Here is a 21493-nt window from a genome sequence, read left to right as displayed (position 1 = left end):
TATGTCATGGCATACCCCGGAATCTCTGTGTGTGTGACCATATTTACACCTTGGAGACCGCTTCAGGTGAGTCATTCTGCAGCTGGAGAGAAGTATGGAACCTGCCAGCTTGTTCCTCTCTGACCATGGAGCATTTACCTTCACTGAACCAGTGTCTGAGCTTTTCATCCTCAGATCTCATCACTTCCATCCTAATTCTACTCTTCCAGGTTGTTTTCCCCACTCATGCAGGATTCCATCCCCTTTTGCAGTGGGAAGGCAGTTGAAATTAAATGTGCCAAAAGAATGTACCAGAGGCTCAGTTTTTGTTTTAGGAAGTGGATTTCTTACTGATACACTTCTTAGTTGAGCCTCTAAAGTACAGAAAATGAACAAGAGGAATCCCCAGAGAAAGCTTGTTTAAAATAAATACGTCTTTTAGGTTTTAGTCATCCTTAAGATTTGGCATGGCAGAGACTTATGGGTTCTTAGAAACTCCGGAGTTTGCCAGCAATGCATATGAAAAGTCTTCAGTGTTTTGTGTTCTTTTGGAAGAGAGATTTGTTCCAAGAGGGAAACATTTCATCATTTGTAACAATGAGTGCATTTATTGTGCACCCCACTAAAATCATCATTATCAAATGACTTTTTTACTGGATTTAGGGTTTCCATTTTCCATAAAGCTGAAAGGAAACTTTACGGAAGTTTCCTTTTCTGAGTCCTCTGATAATTACCACAGAACCAACTGTTTTAATTAAGTAAAGATGTCTTTTTCCCCTTTTTTTGCTTTAAAGGGATTTCTGTTACCCAAAAAAAAAAAAGAGAGGGAACTAAAAAGTGAGTCAGAGGAGCTAAGGATTTTATGGATACGTGCTTGTGCTGATGATGTTTAGAAGATCTGCCTTTGTCAGAGCATGTTTATTATTGCACAGAATAGCACATGAAAGCCATAGCTGCAGGCATGGAACAACTCCACACAAAACCCAAGATTTACATTTAAGCTATCGATTTTGGCAGACATAGGTCATTTCTTGAGAAATGTGGTGCTTGAGACTCATCAGATGTTTTGGAGATTTGATCATAGTTCAGGTTGAAAAAAGTGGTTGTGGCAAGAGCACATCCAGAGCTTTTTGGGATGTTTGGGAAGGAAGGTCTATCTCAGGGAATGATTTCAGAGCTCACTGGGTCTTGCCTGTCTTCAAAGAATAAAACTCTCCTTCTTTAGAGAGGTAAATTTGTAACTGTGTTTATTTTGATTCTTTAGGAAGTAATAGAAGCTATTGCTGAATGTGCATTTAAGACATCACCCTTTCCAATCCTCCTTTCCTTTGAAAATCATGTGGATTCGTAAGTAATTACCACATTTTCTTGTCTGATGTTTCATTTTTGATAAGGTCTAGGCCTGGAATTGTGTGTGTGCACTTGTGACACAAACAACAGCTCTTATCCAAAAATGAACTTGTACCAGCCTCAGTAACCGCGATGATCAGAATGAATTGGGCCTGTTCTTAAAAACCTTCCTGAATCAGAACCTCTTGTATGAGAGAGGAAGTTTGATTGTGAGAGGTATTTTGTTAATGTTTCTGTCTCAGTGTGTCCTGCTGGAATGCAGCAATACTCCAAAGAAAACGAGGCAGTATTTCACCTGCTTGTGACCCTATTCTGTGCTATAAACATATTCAGAATTTGGTCTGTGTCTTGTGTCAGAAGCAGAGGCCAGAACCATGGACTTCCAGGATTGCAAAATAGGTGGCATGGATGGCCAGGAACTGTTCATTTCTGCCAAAAAAATAACAGTTTGCATAAGTTTATTTCATTTTCTTTTTTTTTTAGTTACAAGAAAAGTTACAATTTTTCCATGTAAGAAAAGAAAAATGAGAACACTTCTAGCTTTGTCCCAGTGATCTATTTTATTATTACAGTTCTGATTTTTTTTTTTTTTACATTAACTTTGGTTTTGAATGCAGAAACCAGGTCTGCATGTTTCAAACACATAACATGTGCCTTAACTTGAATTGCCTTTTCCCCTTCTGTGTTTTTTTTTGCTGTGAAAAAATTTCCAACACTTCTGGAGGCAGTTTAGACTTAGAAACTAATTTTTGGAGGTTTCTTGTTTTGTTTTGGGTTTTTATGGTTGGTTTGTTTGTTTGTTTGTTTTGTTTTCTTTTTTAATTTTTAAATTTTTTTTTCAATGTAAAATAAAAATATTCCTCGGGGCAGCTATGAATGTTTTTATACAAATCAGAAAAGATGGCACTTTTGGCACTTTTGTTTCTGAAAGAGGAAAAGGGTGAGGGCTAACTGCTTTTCCATTGTTTTAAGAAGAACATTCTCGTCATAAGGGAAGGAACTGGTAGAAGAAGCTATGTAAGAATGGTTTTAAAGAACAGATGTGACAATACTGATCAAAAATTATGTAGGTAGAAAAATCTAAAATCTGAGAGCTGAGGTCCACTACCTGTATACCTCAGAGTGTAAATTTACCTTTTGTGGGCAAATATGTGTTTGCTCTGCACACATTTCGAGGCTACATGGTTATGATTCAAACAGCTACCTCTTAAATCCTGCTTAGTTATTCCTGTCTTCCTCTGAAAGACCACACAGATGCTGGGTTTAATTTCCTTCTCTAATGGCTCCCTCATTTCTTTTTGGTGTATATTGTGTCCCTTTGGACTTGCTTGCACTCACCTACTCCTGTAGGTTTGAACTCACAGTGCTTCCAAATGCAACCTCTGGCCTTTAGGAAAGATCTCAACCATCATTTTTGAATGTATTACATTTCATACTCATTCTTCTGGATTTATTGTAATATACATTCACTGTGTTACTATAAGGCAAAAAAAAAACCCAGCTAAATTATTTTAACCACAAGGGTTACATTTTTCTTCCTTTAAAGTCATTAAGACTTAAATCTTCAACTGTTCCAGGGTGATCTGTTCTATTTTAGGAAGATAAAGAACTAAAAAGATTTATGAAATAAACTCCTGTCAGATGGAAGTTATATACAAAAGTGGCTTTAAAATTATAAGATGAAACAGTGTCAGAATTAAAGGCTGTGTGACACAGCAGGAATGTGACAGAAAAGGAGCAGAGTTCCTGCTGCACTACTCTGTTATTTACAGTTTGCCCCACAGAAGGCATTGGACCTTTCTCTCCAGAAACCTCCAGCCATGGAATAATGGATTAACCTTATGTGTATTCTCTGATATTCTTTTCCATACACTGCTAAGACACAGCTTTTTAGCAAAGCAAGTTTGCAAAACCACTACCAAATGTTTTCTCTTTCTGAGGCTTTCCTGCTAGTGATTATTCTCTGCTATAGTAGATGATCAGATTTAATGGATGTGTTTTCTGATTTTGCTTTGGCTGAAAATAATTTCTAGTTATTTTACCAACTGCTACAATTATCCCTTCATTCCTTCACTAGTTGCTGCAGAAATCTGCAATTAGTCATGCCACTCACAGAAAACTTCACCTAATTTCATGGAATGCTCCTTTTGTCTTTTCATTTACTTGGAATGTTGTTTTTCTCCTAGATCTTAAAGCTGGGATTTGCCCTAAATGTTAACAAAAAATGCTGATGTTTTTATAGAGTTGCTGTCAAACAAATCCTTTTTTATCAATTCCTACTTCTAGAGGACCAAACATTTTTTCTGATTTTCAAGCTGCAAGAGTCGTTTGTGAAATTCTCGTCCCCTAGAAATTTTGGCATTGGCTTTAACAAAAATATGGTTTTAGCCTGTGTTCTGTATTCCTGGCTTTTAAACAGACTGCAATTATCAGAGGTAAATATGTTTCACATTACCACTGTAGAGATGACAGTGCTAATCACCACTGGACTTAAAATGCAATTTTTCTTCCTTCTGGTTTATGTTCATGAGAGTATTTTGGACACTCTCTGTCCACCTAGGGGAAAAATCACTTACTAGCACATTGTGTAAATCATCTCATTTGCTTTCCTTTGGTGTTTTTCCTAAAAGGGCTCCTCTCCAATATCTTTATGGCACATTAAGGATTTTTATTTTCTTTACTATAACTCCACTATTAGTGTATTCTTTCTTGTCTGTTTATATGCAACAAAAACTTTCGAAAAGGAGCAAGCATGTAACTTTTAGACAACATAAAATATTATGTATGCCATCATTTATAGTGAAGTCAAAATGTGCACACTGAAAAAAAGACCACTAAGAAAAGCTGTGGTTCTGTGAAAAAAACAGAAGTGGCCTGAAAATGTTGAAAAGACCTCAAGAAGACCTTGACGTTTGAAATGGGGCTTGCAAGACGATAAGCAATCTGCAAATCTGAAAGCAGACACTCTATAATTAGAAATGCACTGATGACATAGCAAAAAGGTTAAGTGATCCTTGAGCAGTATCCATATAAGATTGCTTCCAAGATGAAATTTAATTACAGTTATTCATACTGCTGGTTGCTGGCTGAAATTGTCGCTTCAAATATTAACAGGATTTTTATCACTTTTTCATCCCACACTTCAAATTATTTTAGACTCTTCTGGGAAGCATCTGTGCCTTTGTCTTATGCAGGGGAAGTATCTCTGCAGAAGTGATAAAAATGTAATGTTGGGAGCAGTAGTTGTGCCAAAGAGCCTCTGTGGTTGACCTTTGTAATAGGCACGATACAAACACAGTAAAACAAAGTGCAAGCAATACAATAATGGTAATGAAAACATTTCTTAATCTTCTTTATATTTCTGTATCTCCAGGTATCATGTTCCCCCTCTATCTCCCCTGGCACATTTTGGGGGCATATATAATTAGTCTCTGTGCTACCTGTCCATGTCCACACAGGGAAAATCATAAAGCAGATAAAGTCAGCTCTTTTCAGACAATCAATTTTCACTACAATGCATGAATGCTGAGAGAATTTCTAGTAACAGTAGATGTGGACCAAGAAATACCTGGGTTTTGACTTCGTAACTAAATTGGGGGAATATACTGATGTAGAAAATTTGGTATTTCTGTTGCTCTGGTTCATAATTTCCAAAGAATGGAAAATAAAAAAACCTGGTATTCCAACTTTTTTTAAAAGACTTCAGTAGGGCTATGGAATCTGCTGTTCCTAATGATCTCTCCCTTGCAACAATACATACATAGATATGTATATTAGGGAGAGAGAGAACACAAAAATCTACCACACAGTTAAATGCTGGTACTCCTAAATATTTTTTTATTCCCTCTTAGGAGCTTTTTAAAGTATCTGTACACATAGTCCACTTCACAAATTCAAGTAATTTTGTAATGTCACGATTTTCTTCCTTTGGCCTTGTTTAGTACCTCAAGGGTTTTTTATGGTATTAAAACCCATTAGTTTTTCACGTAATTTTTCTACTTTCTGCCTCTGGGATGCAGTGACACTGGAATTTATACGCTGAACCAACATAATGTTGCATTTCATTTTTCTCGTTTGCAAAAATGAAAGTTCACACTGTGCTCTCTTTGAGGTAAACATGTAATTAAACACAGAAGATCAGAAGAATTTGTTCTAGCTGTGGTAGTAGCTGGAAATTTATTAGGTTTAACTCTTGCTTTTTATTTTTTTTAATTCCTATTGAGAGTTCTTTTTGGAGTTGTGCCCATTTAAGGATGATGATGTCACATCTAATTACTATGGTTTCAATAAGTGCACTCTTTTGATTCAAGGAGGTGTCCTTTGAACTTTCTGGGTTCTGAGAGCATGGATCTGTTCAAAACACACACTGGTGGAGAAGACTGAAATAAAACTCTTCCTAATGACCCTGGATTTATGGCACATCCACACTCTGCTGGCTGGAGTGATGCCTTTATTTCCCTTCGTAGCTGAGGGTTGGAAATATCCAACACAATGTCCGAGCCTGATCTGTTCTTCCATCACCTTCTCCTGTGTGGGTTCTTCATTCTGCTGCCTTGCTTGTCTTCGTCTTTATTTTCCATCCTCGGCTAAAAGTGCCTTTTAGCTGTTGTGCAGAATTCGCTGCATGCAAAAGACAGCACTAATGAAATGCTGTTAGCATTTAAACTGCATGCAACTCTTGCTTTGGGGAATAATTTAAAGCCTCCTCGCAGTATTTTTTGTCAGTGACTGAGCTAATGACTGGTTTACCCCCTATTTGCTTCCAGGGGCATCCAGGATGCTGATCCCAGGGAAATTACATTTTCTGAGTGAAATGTCATTTGGCCACCCAACCTTTATCTCAGCCCTGGTTTGGCCACACTGACCCTGGGAGATGGTAACCACTGACCAGTTGGGCACAGCTGGGGTTGAACTCCTGATTTGCAAGAGAAAAATGAGCATTCTTTTTCTTTTTTTTTTCCTCAATACTCAGCTCTACTTTGTCATGAAAAGTAGCTCCATGGTAACATAACGGCTTATAGCATCCCTGTCTCTTCCATGATATGCAGATCCTAATTAACAGAAGCTGAGGAAGTTATATTAAGCTATATAAACCTGTCCTTTAATCGAGACTTCCCAACAGAGTGTCAAAAAAGGAAACTTTGAATGATGCCTCAGCTCAGATGCTACGCATTTTAAACAGGCACATATAACAAAAATACTCCGTTTTCTAAAATTAGAGAGTGCCTGTGGTACCGAGCTGCATTTTGAGATGATTGGAGTAATATTTCTGAGCCATATAACCTATCTGCAATCCTAAATCTTCCATCACTGATATGCAGGAATTATTTCATCTTTTGGTTGCACTTCGGGAAAATTGGTTATAAGCAGAGTTTGCTGAGGTTCAGTTTATTTACAGAGGATGTTGTGAAAACTGCTGTAGTGCAAGCAGAATGCCAGGCACATGTATAAAGTGACATGAGGGGGGCAATATTTAAATTCCGAATAAAAGTACTGCCTGAAAGAGGCAAATTCATGTTATGGTCATTTCACTGTTATTCAATTGACTTATGCCTTTACTTTTTGTGTGTTCCTTTTGATGAACTCTATCAGAGGAATTGAAATAATTGCATGATATATGTAGGTCTCACTGAAAAATTCACACAATTGGATCAGGAAATTATATCTAGTTTAGGGCTATTAGATACTCCGTTACTGCTGCTTTCACTCTGGAGCATTAGTAGGACTCATTTCTTTCTTTCTTTTCTTCCCTTCAGCCCTAAACAACAGGCAAAAATGGCAGAATACTGCAGATTAATATTTGGAGATGCACTGCTTATGGATCCATTGGAAAAATACCCGGTAATGTGGCTTGGTGTTTATCATATCACAAATGTCTGTGTCAATTTTTATTTAAGTGTCTCAGTCCCGCCTCATTCTTCATGTAAAGCCTTTCAGCCTAAAGGAGGGAGTTAAGCAATGTGAGCTGTTGGTGACTTAAGCATCATTTCTGATGCAGAGATTGCCCTGATACAGTGAATTGTGATCTTCTAAATGCAATTGATCCTCATAGCTGCCATTTTATAACGTAGAGTCTCATATCTGAGCTAATACTTATTTTGGTTATTACTGCAGACATTTCATAAGGCATTTTTCTTCCTAAGTGCCCTCAGTAGTGCTGTTTCATTTACTGTTGACATTGCCTCTTGTGCAAAATCCATTTCATTTTAACAGGGCTTACAAAGGTTACAGAACTGTCTTGTACCATGTGGTCCCTAAGAAACTGCCATAAGCTTGTTTCTTCTGTTGTTCTAACAAATCTCTCCTCTTTCTTCCTGTAAGCTGGAAGCTGGGGTTCCTCTCCCAAGCCCTATGGATTTAATGTACAAAATCCTGGTGAAGAATAAGAAGAAGTCTCACAAGTCAGCAGATGGGAGTGCAAAGAAGAAGCTCTCGGAGCAAGCTTCCAACACTTGCAGTGATACATCCAGTATGTTTGAGCCTTCCTCTCCCGGAGCAGGTAGGACTTGGATCTACTGATATTCTCCTCCCTCAAGCACAAATGCTTAATTACAGCTCCAGTCCCATCCAACTGCAGTGCTCCAGCAAGGTAAAGGTGCACCAGTGGGGGTTGCTCAGCAGGAAACAACGCGAAGTGTCATTCATCCAGGCGTCTGTTCTGTGAGGGCTTGTGGTTGAGGAATCCTTAGGGAATGACCCAGGGCTCACTCATGTGTGCTAACATTTGTCTGCACTGCTTATTAAGGAGAGGGAGCTGCCAACTCCTCCACCCTTGGCTGCCTTTCCTGTGTGCCCAAGCCCAGTATCAAACATAAATGTTTTCTTTTTCCTGTCGCCTCTGGGCTGTGCCTGCCATTTGGTGCCCTTCCAGACAGAACCCATTGCCCAGGAGAGCTGCAGAGGGTCTGCAGTGCCTTAAGGTTTAGGATAAAGGGATGAGATCCCTGTTCCTCAGGCAGGGAAGGCTCAAACTTCTATTGTCCTGCATTAGTTGGGAGCATGTAATGGACCTCTATTTAAGGTACTATAAGATGTTTTTCTGTTCCAGAGATGGAAACACGCAAAACCAACAAAGTCTGTATATCCTGCTGTCTGTTCCCTGCACTGGAATTTCTTCTCCTACAGAGACTGAAATTTTGTGTTCTTGTAAGGACAGACATTTATGCCCCAGCAGTAGAATACTGACAGAGTAAACTGGAAGCTCTGCTGGAATATAAGTTCATTGCCATTTGCTATTAAAAAGTTTTTTCCCATTGGTTGTAGTTTTTTCTAAACTCTGATTAACTGAGCTGAAAATTCTCATCCTGGCAGTTTGCCCCAAGCTGAATTAACAAGAAAGAAATCCTGCTTCATTTGTGGATAACATTGTTTATCCTATTAGCAGCAAAGAAAGAGTTTTCAACTGTTGTTTTTAAGAAACTATGAAAAGGCCACGCTTTGGAGTAGGCTTTGGATTTCAAAGGAAGATTCATCCTGGTGTCAGGGATGACTTAATACTATTTTCTTGATTTGCTTTAGACAAATCCCAAGCAGGAGAAAAATAAGTGTGTGTTCCAGCTGCCTCCTTTCCAGCATTTGAAATCAGCCCTGGGTTCCTAACTCCCCATTTTTGTTATGAGCACATGGTGAGGACAGTGGCAAAGAACACGTCCTTGGCTTTCTGAGGGCCTGGGCTGCATAGAGCACAACAGCTTTGTCTGTCAGGAGCCCTTCTAGGAGCTTTTCTAGGAAGAGACCCGGGCTGTGAATAAAGATGATGATGATGATGCAAGGCAGAAGGGTCAGTTCCATAATGGAGTGTGTAATTCTACAAACTAACTCTGACTGTTATGCCTGTATCACCTCTGTAACAGCCTCTGATTATGAAGATGAGCACTTACAAATTAGAAAATGCTGGAACTGAGGTTGCAAAATTGCTGTGGTCACTTGGTTCATCTGTGACTGCCAAAACACATTGCTTGTAATCCTTGTGTCAGCCTCTGTTTCCCCTTTAGGACTTGTGCTTCTTTCTGAGAATGCAATTAGTCAATATTTTTCCTCTCTCTGTCATTCAATACTTGATCCTAGATAGAGCATCCTCAGTGAGTGTCTGTGGGGGTATCCAGGCTGCCTGTGAGCTCCTGACAAACAGCAGTGAATTTATCTGAACAATACCTGTGGGAAGTGCAATAATATTAAGCCAATTTAATCTAAGGACAGACAAATCTGACAGAACTTAAGAACACTTTAGGGATGACTGACGAGGAGCACCCAGGATGTCATTTTTCTAGAGTACTTTGAATTTTTAAGTATTCAGAGCACAGCTCCAGAGATAATAGCTACAGCTTACAGCTATGAGAATGCAGCATTTCTGTAAATGAGGTGTCAGTTTTCTGTCTGCGAACAGTTAAAATTATTCACCATATTATAAGAACATTGTGGTAATGAAGAGTTTCCACATGGCAGAGCTCAAGAGTCACCATGACACCCCTCCTTCTCACATCTCCATACTGGAAACATGTGGTGCTGGAGCTCTGCAAGCCTTGTGCTCCTCTGCACCCAATACCAGTTTCTTTGTGGAGTAATGCAATTAATCATAAGCCTGATTCTTAACATTCCTCAAAATGAAGTGTTTCAGTACTCCAACGTTAATATAATCTTTACATTTAGCAACTTGGACATATTTTTCAAACTACTCTATTGGGTTGTATAGCTTCTGTCAGAATGGCTGCTGATCTCCAGGAGAAAGTTGTGCTGATTTAGCCTTCTGGGGATTCTAAATGAGTTTTTCACAGCAGTGCAAAAAAAAAAAAAAGTGGAGATTCATATTGGCATTGATATCAAGCTTTGCTGTGTCTTAAGCTGCTTGAGGTCAGATTTAAACCCAAATAAACCCATGTTTTTGATATATTTATAAGACCATATGAAAGTGGGGTGATGGTGAAATAGTAGCAATAATTAAAGAAAGACTTCTGAGCTTTGTGGGATGCCTTGCAGGATGCCCATGAAACTGATGTAGGAAGTAACTTCCATACTGGTCAGTGGAAAAAACCTTCTCTAAAAGTAGACCAAAGCTGACAAAGCAGAAGAATTTCTGAGATAACTCTTGCGAGATAGATTGTAATTTTGGTAAACAAGCATCTTAGACCTGGCTGGTTTTGCACAATGAACAGAAGAAAACAAGCAAGATTTCCAAAGAAGTTCCATCGCAGTGCAGAAGGAACAGCGGCAGTTCTGCTGGGATGTGCATTTCACCAAAAGCAGGCCCATACTGAAAGGAGCTAAAACTGGCTGATGGAGCAGTATTTAAATATTGTTCAGTAAGCAAATTGTTCGTTTCTCACTGATAGGATGATGTTTTTGTCAGAGCAGTGGGTGCTGCAAGGAAAGAGTCATGGGAAGACAGAGAGAGAGGGCAGAATTGGCTCCATAGTTTCATGATGTCTAAAAAGAAAACTGGATAAAAGGTTTTAGGCTCAGTGTATGTAACTGCATTAGTACATGGCTGCTGATGCCAGCTGAGGCCGTGGCCCATTGCTACAAAGGGCTACAAAGAAAAATGATTTATCAAACTGAATAAAGTTTATTTTTCCCTTTTTAAAAATCAGCAAGTGCTGATGTACAGTGGAAAAAACTCAAAAGGTGATTCCCCCCCGGGATGCTGGTGGCTGCCCAAATGTTGCAGAGTTAACAAGCTGCACCAGCAAGTACCACATTCATAATTCATCCTGGCTGTTGTTTTGAAAGGGTCTGAGAAAGCAGATTACCAGATTCCTCTGAATTTCAAGCACTGTCTAACCTTTGCTTTTATTAGGCTCTCAGTATCTGTCAGGATGATGAAAATGGATAATGTTTAGCATGCTGCTTTCTCGACCCAGGGATTTGGCTTGTCATTCCCGATTCCCCTGATCATCCTTCATTCAGTATTACTGTGTTGAACCCTTCTACCCATCTGCTGGGATTCAGCCTCCTTTGTCCACTCCTCATTTTTCCCAAGGAGCACTTTCATGCTTCCCCCACACTGCCCCACTCACCAAGGACTGCTCCTTGAAAACGTCCTTAAAGCTGCCCTGTTGTTTCACTGGAGTTTGCTGTGCTCTTCTGTGGATACAATATTGCTGCTAGCAAGAATTTTTCTTGCTTCTTTCCAGTGCCGTGAGATACTTTTCTCTCTCAGGGAAGATACTAGTAGAGTTCTATAAACTATGAACACCTGTGACCTTGCAGAGCTTTGTTTATGGTGCAGTAGAAAAATATTTTGACAATGGATGTTTTAGGATTTTAGCCAATCACCCCCAAGGGGTGGCTGATCCTTTGTCCAATTAGACTATGAAGAAAAAAGTCCATAAAAGAGTTTGTAAAATAATTAAATAAATCAGTCTTGCTGCACAATTCCTGCCTGTTGGATCTCTCTTCTCCTCCCTGCCACTGTGGGATATCATAATATTCTTCTGCCTGTGAGTGGTTGGCAGTATCTGTTTCATCTTGTGGTCAGGAGCAACATCCCCTAATTTCTCGACACTCTTCTGTCTTTCTTGGAGAAGGGCTCTATTTTCACTGTATTTGTGTGCCACATAGCATTGAAGAGGTCCTGTGCTGACCTGGCCTTGTAGTCCCATCTAATTGCAGATAGTGATGATGGCATTACAGCTAATTGTCCCTTAGACAGCCTCAGGGTGGCTTTGTGTCCCTGCCATGAATCAGGGAGAGAGGGCTGGGTGTGAGCACAGGCTGTGCTGCTGAGGGAAAGGCAGTGCAGATGTACCACACCTCCTGAAACACTTATTTTGATTCCATGCTGGCAATCCTGTGTGTTGCTTGTCCTGGTTTTGCTGTCTGATGCAGAACTTGAAAATGAGATTTGATCTCCTTGGGAGTATTTGTGTTAAGTGTTTTTAAATAAACAAACTGTGTGTTGCATACTTTCCTCTCTGGACACTTCCAGCAAGAACAGGCTATCGTGTACCTCTTATCTCAGAAGTGCAAGCTGGCCAAAATCTGCCCACCTCCCCCTTCTTGTGGACTTTGCAAAGTGTTATTTTGCCAGTCTGGTTAAATCAGTTGAGAGCTTCCCATCCAAAGATTGTCAGTGCAAATCCTGTGAGAGCTTGGCTGGCTCTCTGCATTGTGCTGAGGCTCCCTGAGCCATCCCTTGAGCTTGTTGAGCAATCATGTTATTTTCTTCAATGAAATGTTCAGGAGGAAATGTGTTGATGAATAAAAGCCTGACATTTCAACATCTGCATATGGAAGGAAATGCAGGCTGGGTAGTCATCGTTTGGTTGTGAAAGGCACACTCGTGTGTGCTCTCCATTCTCAGAAGGGTCTCACTGGGCCAGATTTGAGGCCTGCTGGAACAAAGAGGAGTTTCTTTATTGACTCAGTGGACTTGGGAGGAACTGAGACTGAACTACCATTCTCTGGAGAGTTTGGGAATGCTGCACAATAGTTAGAATTTTGAGCTGCCACTGCTGAAGAAAGCTGGAAGGCTTGTGGAATAACATCTTTGGGGAGAGCTGTCACTCTTACAGGTGTGGATAAGTGACCGCAGTACAAGTAAATCTTCTTTTCCAGAGTCTTAAGATGCACAGGGTACACTTTGTGACAGCCAGGCCCACAGCAGGAATTTCTAAAGTCAAAGATAAGCTTGATATTCCTTAATGGTTTAATTTCAGATGCAACCAAATCAAAACACTTTGGAGGTGAGGGGAGCCCTTCGTTAATTAACATGAAGGAATTTACGTCTTGCCCGTCGAAATTTGATGAGCGCACTGCAATTGGGAGCGAGGCAGTAAATGTGTTTTATTTGGTCCCATTTACTCCGAGTACGTTTCCAGGGAAAGGATGAGCCTTAGGCATCTCCTCCCATTGTTTGGTTCGCACTGCCCTCAGCTGGCGCGGCTCGGCTCAGCTCTGCTCCAGAGCCCTGAGCGAGGCACCCCAAAGTGCTCTGCCAAGGGAATTGCTGTGGAGCTCCTGCCGTTTGGCTCCTGTGCCAGACCCTCCCAGCTGTGCTGCCTCAGCGACACATCCAGAACAGATGGACTGTGCTGAGCAGACCTCGGTAGCGCAGCACAGGAGAAGCTCACTGATTTTGATCGTGGTTTCTTCACCCTGTGCATGCTGTTGCTTCCTGGAGTGGGTGAGGCATTCCCTGGAGGTCCTGCATGGATCCTGCAACAGCAGGAGTTTGAACTCACATGTCCAAACCCTGGGGCTGTGTCCCAAACTCGGGAATATCTCTCAGAGCAGTCTGTGGTACTCTACCCCACACACTGAGCACACTGCACAGTGCTGATTGCCAAAGAATAAGCATCAAGCAGCTGCAAAGGAAGAGTTCTTGTTTGGTTGGGCAATAAGAACTTAAATCAATGCCGAAAATGGATGAGTCCCTCGAGAGCAGTGAGTTTGATTGGTGCTGTGACAAAAAGCACATGTACAGTGCAGGCTGCTCCCAGCAGTGCTACTTGCATGTCTTTCTTGAATTTGTCACTGGTAATTGTGACTGTTTCCTCAGCCAGTAACTATTTTCTGCTTGAAACTTCTCAGGAGAAGCAGAGATGGAGAGCGACGATGATGATGACTACGATGATGACTGTAAGAAGTCGTCGATGGATGAAGTAAGGGCGGAGATGTGTTTTTGGGGATTGGGTCGGCTCCAGCAGCTGCGGGTTCACGCGCGTTACCAGGAGTGGGGCTGCCATCCAGTGGAGAAAGGGAGGCAGAGCGCCGGGAAGCACAGCACCAGCTTTTCCAAGTTGGTTGTTGGTCGGTTTGGAAGCACATCTTTGCTTTGTTTATTTATACTTTCATTTTCTGAAGATTAAGAACAAATAGCACCACAGCAGATCAGTTTTAGGCAGCTGCCTGTGGTGTTTTTAGCATTGTTGGAAGAAAACTTGACATCAAAAACGTAGAGCTTTATTTATTATTTGTCCAACACTACTGATAAATGTGCTCAGCGCTGTGCATGGGTAGAGGTAATGCATTCCCTTCCCTGGGAGCCACGTAAAAAGAATGAATAGAGCATCAGTATAATATAAACATTTACATCTTACAGCCCATTTTGTTCTTTCCTATGTGACATTCCCTATATGAAGCATTGCCTTCGCTAGCCAGGGGCAGTGAAAGACACCACAACTGATGGAAAACTGGGCTTTGGTATTTGTGGCCTCTGATAGACAGACCCAAACTGCAGCATTTTTCCTTCTCTTCCCTAGGGTACTGCTGGAAGTGAGGCCATGGCCACGGAAGAGATGTCTAACCTGGTAAACTACATTCAGCCTGTGAAGTTCGAGTCATTTGAAGTATCAAAAAGTAAGTAAGAAACATACTTAAAATTACCTGGCAGGTGTTTGGCAGAGTTCTGCAGGAGTGTTGCTTGGCTTCCTCTCAGTTAGATACAGGCACACAGACAGAAAATGTTCCCTTGGTATCCAGCCAGATAGATCCATTTGTGTTTTGAAACCTCTTTTAGTCTAAATATCCAGCTTCTATCAACAGTAAATGTGCTGACATTTCAAAAACAGTGTTGAAAATTATGTGCTTACATTGTCTTTGTTGTCCATGACTGAAGAGTAACTTCAACAGTTTGAGAAAGGTGGTCCTAAATATCCCTACTTTCATTTTGCCTCTGGTACTTCTACAGAATATTCAGGGCAAGCAGAGTCTGCCCTTCTCCACATGCAAATTCACTTTCCTGCCTCTCTGTGTTGTATAGAAAGGGCCATAATTTCACCCCCTGCTGGCTTTTACAGAAGATGCCTTGCTGGGATGCACTCGGTGCCATCCTCAGTGAGCACTGCAGCATCTCTACCTTCCTTGATGCACACCCCCCCACTGTTTGCCTGCCCTTTTTCACTTTGTTCTGACAGGTTTTAATGTGCTTTTGGAGCTTTCTTAGTTAAAGAAGTGTACAGCATTTTAATTTATTCCAGAATTGTAGTGTCCTTGGCAGAGGACAGGTAATTGCTGCCTAAATCCATGTCTCTGTACAAGATTTGGCATTTGCTTGTGATGAATAATAAACATGTAAGAAGTTCCCAAGTGTTCATTTGTATGTGGGTATTTATACAGATACCACACATGAGCAGTCACAGAATCATGCAGGGAGCTGTGCTTGTTCCCTGTAGTAGTGTCCCTTTGGGTGTTTATAATCTCCTCCAGCTCTAATGAGAGTTACAAGAACACAGTGGGAAGGAGATGTGCCTTCTGGAAAGGAAGCCATGTGAATCCTAGCACTACAAGCTGATGCAGCTGTTATAAAATTGTCTCATGTAGGGTTTTTTTTTTTTCCCTGTTCACATGTCTTTGCCTTTCTGTGTTTTGTTTTTTGTAAAGATCTGCTACTGTCCAGAATTTTCTCCTAGGTCTTGATGTGACCTTTGATCAATAATACTGTTTCAGTGAACTCATATTGTTAAGGAATTAAATTTTTGGTGTTTGTGTCAAAAAAAATCAGTATGTGATAAATATGTCCCTAGGTGGTAAATGTTGCTGGCTGGCTAAAGCATGACTTGGGTGTTCTGGTCTTAGTCTTGGCCTGGACTCACTGCTGGATCTTCATTAAATGAGCTGAATAAAGAAGGGATTAAATGAGGATTAGTTTTCAATTTGCTTTCTATCCAGCTGTTTCTCAAAAATTTTATTTTTGTTCACTTCACTTTCTTAATTATAGAGATCTATACTTGTCTTTTATACAGTTTTATTGTTTCAATGTTATAGCACTTTTCTAATATATAATTTTTTATTCAGATTTTTTTTGGATTTGTGATCCAGACCTCCATGGTGATAACAGTACCTCACCACTTGTCATTCACACGTTCTAAAAGTGCATTTTCTGGTCTTGCATCCAAGTTGTTAACAGAAATATTAAATAGCCGTAGATCTGTACCAGTCCCCTGACAGCCCTCACCAGAAACATTCCCTCTCTCTGGCAGCAAGTAGCTGTAACTGTACTTTTCCACGTTTTTCAGGCAGTTCTCAATGAGTTATTTGTTCACTCTGCTGTAATTTCCTCCTGATAAGGTAGCAGGGTGTCATGTATCACGAGGGAGAAATGTCTCTCCTGCACAGTCTTTTCTTCAAAAGGCAGGTCCCTTAATCCTCTCCAGATACTACAAGGAAATAATTGTTCTTATTTTAATTATGAGTGTGATTAAGCTCTGGACAGTTGGTAACCAAATCCTTTAACAGCTACCAGCTCTGGTTTCCTACAAATACTCTCCTTTAAGACAAGGCTGTGAGATAAGAGTTTATTACTACAAGAAATTCTAGCCCCTACATTCTAAGTAGGATAAAAGCAGTATACATGTGTGTTGCTAGTGCTGTGCCATCAGTAGGAGGGTAGCTGGAATAAGAATAATCTCAGTGTCTTTATGAGAAGCTGAGATGGAGGTGAGCCAGCTGGAGAAAGAAAGGATATTTTGTGTTAGAAAGGAAGAGGGAGTGGTAGGAGAGCAGCCTCTAGGGAATAACAGGAATCTCGAGCCATTAGGAGATAACAGCTGTGAATAACAGCAATAGCATGATGGTTGCTAATTAGAAATAGGGACCACCATAAGCTCTCCTAGAGGCAGAGGATTACCTTTGGAATCCCAAGTTCATCCTCTGACTCTTCAGCATGGACTGAGAATGGTTTGTAGTTCCCAGGCTGGCAGCACATTTTCCTCTCACACTGGCCAAAACAATCTAGTTCCTCATTTCTTTGGATCCACTGCTTCCTTTTTGGCTCCCTGTGAGGACAGTGCCCACCTGTTTCTGTCCTGCTCCTCTCTGCTTTTGTTCAGTTTCATCCCTCTCCTGCAGCTTCGCAGTTGGACTTTCGGGAGCTGGCCAGCCCTGCCTCCTGGCCATCTCTGGATTGCTGCAGCACAATTATAATAGTTTCTAAACCTGGATGAGGTCGGGCCTTTTCTCTGCCTTACTGTTTGCTTTCAGTAAAGTGATGAGGCTGGAGAGATCTTGCTCCAACACAGGCACTGATCCCCTCATTTTTAAACAGATCAGTGCTGAGTGAGTTAATGGATTTGACCTCCAGAGCTGTGGCTCCTTCTAGGCAGCCACACGGCTGATTGGGGTGAAGTGGGAAGCTGTTTACAGAAATCCTTACCTCTGAACAGAAGTAAAGGTACTGAAGCTTGCAGGGTCTTGACTTAGGCTCTCTGCTGCATCCTGATGCTTGGATGCATTAAACGGCTGTGCCCACATCAGGCAAAGGTGAGTGACAAATGACGCACAAATTAATGTTTACTCCAACCGCCTCAGACGCGGAGGAGGAGCTGTTCACCACTGGCAGATCAGAGGTCATAAAGGCTTCCTGTCATTTGGGAATTAGGTCTGAATCCCTGCTGGGACACTGGGAGTGCACCTTCAGGGGTGATTGGATAGTGGTGTTTCGTGGCTTTGACAGCTGTGACCATACCCTGATGTACCAAGAGCCACTGCAGGCACAGCACTGCTCACTTTAATATGATATGGATATCGGTTATTGCAGCTCCCAGCCCACACACCTGCCTGCAAAGACAAGCCAGAGATCCAGCAGTGCCCCCAGCAAGCTGCTGCAGCACCTCTGTGCCACAGATGGGATCTCTGGGCTCACCTTCTTGAATACACCCACACAGTGTTTTGCACTGACCGTTGCCTGCAGCTGGTCCAGCATCAACCTCGGGCAGCACCAGTGTGGGCAGTGCTGATGTGAGTGCAGATGGAGCTTAGAGTGTGTGCAGAGTGAGGTCACTGCTGTCAGCAAACCTGTGTGTAAATTCCTTGGGATGAGGGTGAAAAGAGCTGGTGAACTGTAGGTGGGAGAAGGGGGCTGGGACTAAGCCACGTGAGTTCGTGCTCTAACATGTCACTGGTTTTATCTCCCCTCTAAACCTGCAGAACGCAACAAAAGCTTTGAAATGTCTTCCTTTGTGGAAACCAAAGGGCTTGAGCAACTTACAAAGTCTCCTGTGGAATTTGTGGAGTATCCTTGACTTTCAGGAACCTGCTTCCTAAGTCTTGCTATATCTGAGATTTGCTACAGAGCTTTATTGTAATTCAGAGACAGGAGCTGGGGAAATAGGGAACCCAAATGAAATTTGTAGATTTGACTGTCTTTCTAAATGAATTAATTGGCCTGAGTTCTGATGAGCTAATTTAAAAACTGGCATGAATCCTCGTGCTGTGGGCTAGGACTAGAGGGAATAGGCATAAATGACATATTGAAGACCTAATTCTTTGTATTCTGATTGTTATATTTATCATCCTGTATGGAGTGGTAAGAGTTATGGTGAACAAATTGTCAAAATGTGGCTGACTTTTTTGCAAAGTTACATGAGAACTCGCTTTCCCATCATACCTCTACTTCTCAGAGCACTGAGCTGGTTTATTGCCACACAGCTTCTTAATTTTTTTTTAATAACTTCTAAAGAAAAGCTAAGGAACATTCTGGTTAGACCTTTTGATGTTTCTCAGTATGTCTCCTCATGGCTGCAGTTAAGAATGAATGAGATAAAATAGATAAACAGATAAAACAGTGCCTCAAAGGAGATAAATGGAAAGCTCCTTCCACAGATCGCCTGCAGCACGTTCTCATCTCGGAGATTCGTAGACTCAACCGTAAGATGTATACAGTCATCATTTCTGTCCATGTAGAGGCCAATTCCAATCCTCATTCCAGAAAAACACTTTTTAACTGAACATCTCTCCCTGCTTCAGAGGAAGGTTCACTGTTTGCAGGGGGAAGATTCACTGTTTACAGCCAACTGGCTGTAAACATTCTATAAATGTAATCCTAGGAAAATCCCAAAGTAGGAACCATAAAGATAAATGGCATTTTATTAATATGATCTTAATGCATCTGCCAGTGCTCTTTCCTTGCTTATTCTGAGTACTCTATGCAGGAACAAGCAGCACCTTTAATTGCCCCATATTTATCCTATCTCCTACAAAACTGTGGACATCTGGAAGTGTGATGGCTACAGAAATCCAATGAGGAACCCACTGCCATTCTGTAAACATCACCTGTGTTTAACCCTGCAGTTGCATTTCTCTGCCAGGTGATTTTTGTCATGTATTCTATACCTTAACTACTCACTGTTCAGATACAACAAAATGCAGCTGAGCCGGATTTACCCAAAGGGAACACGAGTAGACTCTTCCAACTACATGCCACAAGTCTTTTGGAATGCTGGCTGCCAGATGGTTGCCCTCAACTTCCAAACCGTAGGTAAGTTAAGCTGTTCTCTGGGTTTGGAAAGCTGTACATGTCCACTTCTCTGATAGAGTTGCTGATTCATAGGTAGGAAAGGTTTTATTCATCAAAAATTATCTAGGGATTAAATTATACTATAGAGCTGTTAATTAAAATCTTTAACCCAGGCTTGTACTGTGGCTGTTACAGTCAGTATGAAATTACAGTATTTTTTTTTTTTTTTTACTGCTTTTTGAAATTTTTATCTGTCCAGAAGATAACTCTTACGAATATTTTTAACATCCAGATTTGTCTATGCAAATAAACATGGGAATGTACGAATACAATGGCAAAAGTGGATACAGGTTAAAGCCAGAATTCATGAGAAGGCCAGACAAGCACTTTGATCCATTTACTGAAGGAATAGTGGATGGAATAGTAGCCAACACTTTGTCTGTCAAGGTACGTATGTTGCTGGTGGAAGTGCTCTCATGGCAATGCCAGAGCATGGATGTATTTGTATTTCTGTGGTGCAGTGGCCTAGAAAATGACTATATTAAGCCAAGAAAATAAAATAAATTTCATTTCTTGGAGTGTCATTTAATTCTGCCTCACGTTTCATATTGTAGGATAAATCAATATGTTTTTATTGTATGTATTCTTTGCCATAGAAGTACTGACAGAATCACAGAATTGGGAAGTGAATGGATTTAGGATCAGTTTGGCAGTGTTTTTAGAAACAAAGAGCTGGATTTAAAACATGCTGTTGTGAAGTGGGAGGTTGGACTGGAATAGCTAGAACTCTACATGCTCAGTATAAATACATTTTTCTGGTTTTCTGAAAGTTCTCCAGCAGAACTGTGGAACCATAAATGTCAGCTGCAATTCATTGCCAACTTGTTTTTCCTTGTTCCTTTTTAAGGACCTCTGATGAAGTTCAGGGACTGCCAGGAACTTGCAGATTGAGAATTACCTGTGTGAGTGTTTAGGGGGATAAGATTGCATTGGCTGTGACAGAGGGACAAATTCACTTGGTGTATCTCCAGCTAGAAAACCATAAACTTCCTGGAGTCCTGCTACTACTTTAATGGTCTTGTCCATTAGAACAGCCTCTGTATTATAGAGTCCACCTGCAGAATATCCTCTGTTTTCACTGAGGGAAAACAAGTATTTCAGGCTGCAGGCAGAAGAGCAGCAGAGCCATGCTGGGAGGGATGTGGATAAAGGAATAGTCTAGTGACATGCACAGTAATAGAAGAGGATGTGTGGGGTGACCTTTCATGGTGACCTGCAATCATGGAAGCTTTCAGGCCCCTCCTGTGGGTTTAGAGGCACTTTCTTCTGCAATTAGAGCAAATGGAGGTGGAAGTCGTTCAGCAGCTATTAGGAGATGCACAGCTTTTAACGGGATGAGCATCCAGGAGTCAGCAGACAGCTGTCAGAAGGCAGCTGCCTCTGCCTGCTCAGGGAGGGCTCTGCTGGTCACAGTGTCAGTGCTCACATAGGCAGAGCTGGCACTGGATTGAGATTTGCTGTAGGCAAGCCTCAATTTGTTAAGGTACAGTGACACTGCACCACTCCTGTGCTTCTTCAGCGTTCTGAAGTAATTGCAGACCTTTCATTTTTTCAAGCTGAGAGTTGTGCTGCCTATTAAAAATAAGAACTAGGAAACATCAGCTATTTTACAATTTATTTTCATATTAAAACTCCTCTGTGAAGAGCCTTTATTAGAATACAAACTTTTAAGATTGTTTTCTCCCTCACAGCTAAAAGCGTATATGTCATTTCTCTGCCATTTAAACCTCTGTTTTTTCAAGCATTTTTTGAACCTGTTGTTGAGACTCGATAGAACTTCAGAGTTCTCAGGAAATAGGCATACAGATTGAGGAAGAGATCCAAATGAGTATTCCTGCTGAGGGAAGGGCAGCAGCATGATCTCAACCACATTATCACTCATGGGGGAATTCAGGACCACAGGGTCGCAGGAAACCAGGCCTCACAAGTTGT

The 21493-nt window shown here is 41.2% G+C and overlaps 1 protein-coding gene and 1 long non-coding RNA gene across 3 annotated transcripts in view; one reads left to right on the top strand and one right to left on the bottom strand.

Moving 5' to 3' along the window:
- LOC125323645 overlaps nucleotides 1–21493 on the bottom strand; it is a 175559-nt gene that overhangs the window by 39114 nt on the left and 114952 nt on the right. The gene's annotated exons all lie outside the window — the stretch shown is intronic.
- The window catches only part of PLCB1 (phospholipase C beta 1), a 341635-nt gene that overhangs the window by 244204 nt on the left and 75938 nt on the right, over nucleotides 1–21493 (top strand). For both annotated transcript variants that reach the window (XM_048298797.1, XM_048298798.1), the window contains exons 12-19: nucleotides 1244–1326; nucleotides 7086–7170; nucleotides 7651–7828; nucleotides 13858–13928; nucleotides 14529–14625; nucleotides 18193–18277; nucleotides 19398–19522; nucleotides 19794–19948. In XM_048298797.1, the coding sequence (XP_048154754.1) occupies nucleotides 1244–1326; nucleotides 7086–7170; nucleotides 7651–7828; nucleotides 13858–13928; nucleotides 14529–14625; nucleotides 18193–18277; nucleotides 19398–19522; nucleotides 19794–19948 (879 nt within the window). The remainder of the gene's footprint in view (nucleotides 1–1243; nucleotides 1327–7085; nucleotides 7171–7650; nucleotides 7829–13857; nucleotides 13929–14528; nucleotides 14626–18192; nucleotides 18278–19397; nucleotides 19523–19793; nucleotides 19949–21493) is intronic.

This window comes from Corvus hawaiiensis, chromosome 3 (genome assembly GCF_020740725.1).
Source record: "Corvus hawaiiensis isolate bCorHaw1 chromosome 3, bCorHaw1.pri.cur, whole genome shotgun sequence".
Lineage (NCBI taxonomy): Eukaryota > Metazoa > Chordata > Aves > Passeriformes > Corvidae > Corvus > Corvus hawaiiensis.
This window is presented reverse-complemented; position numbering and strand designations above follow the sequence as displayed.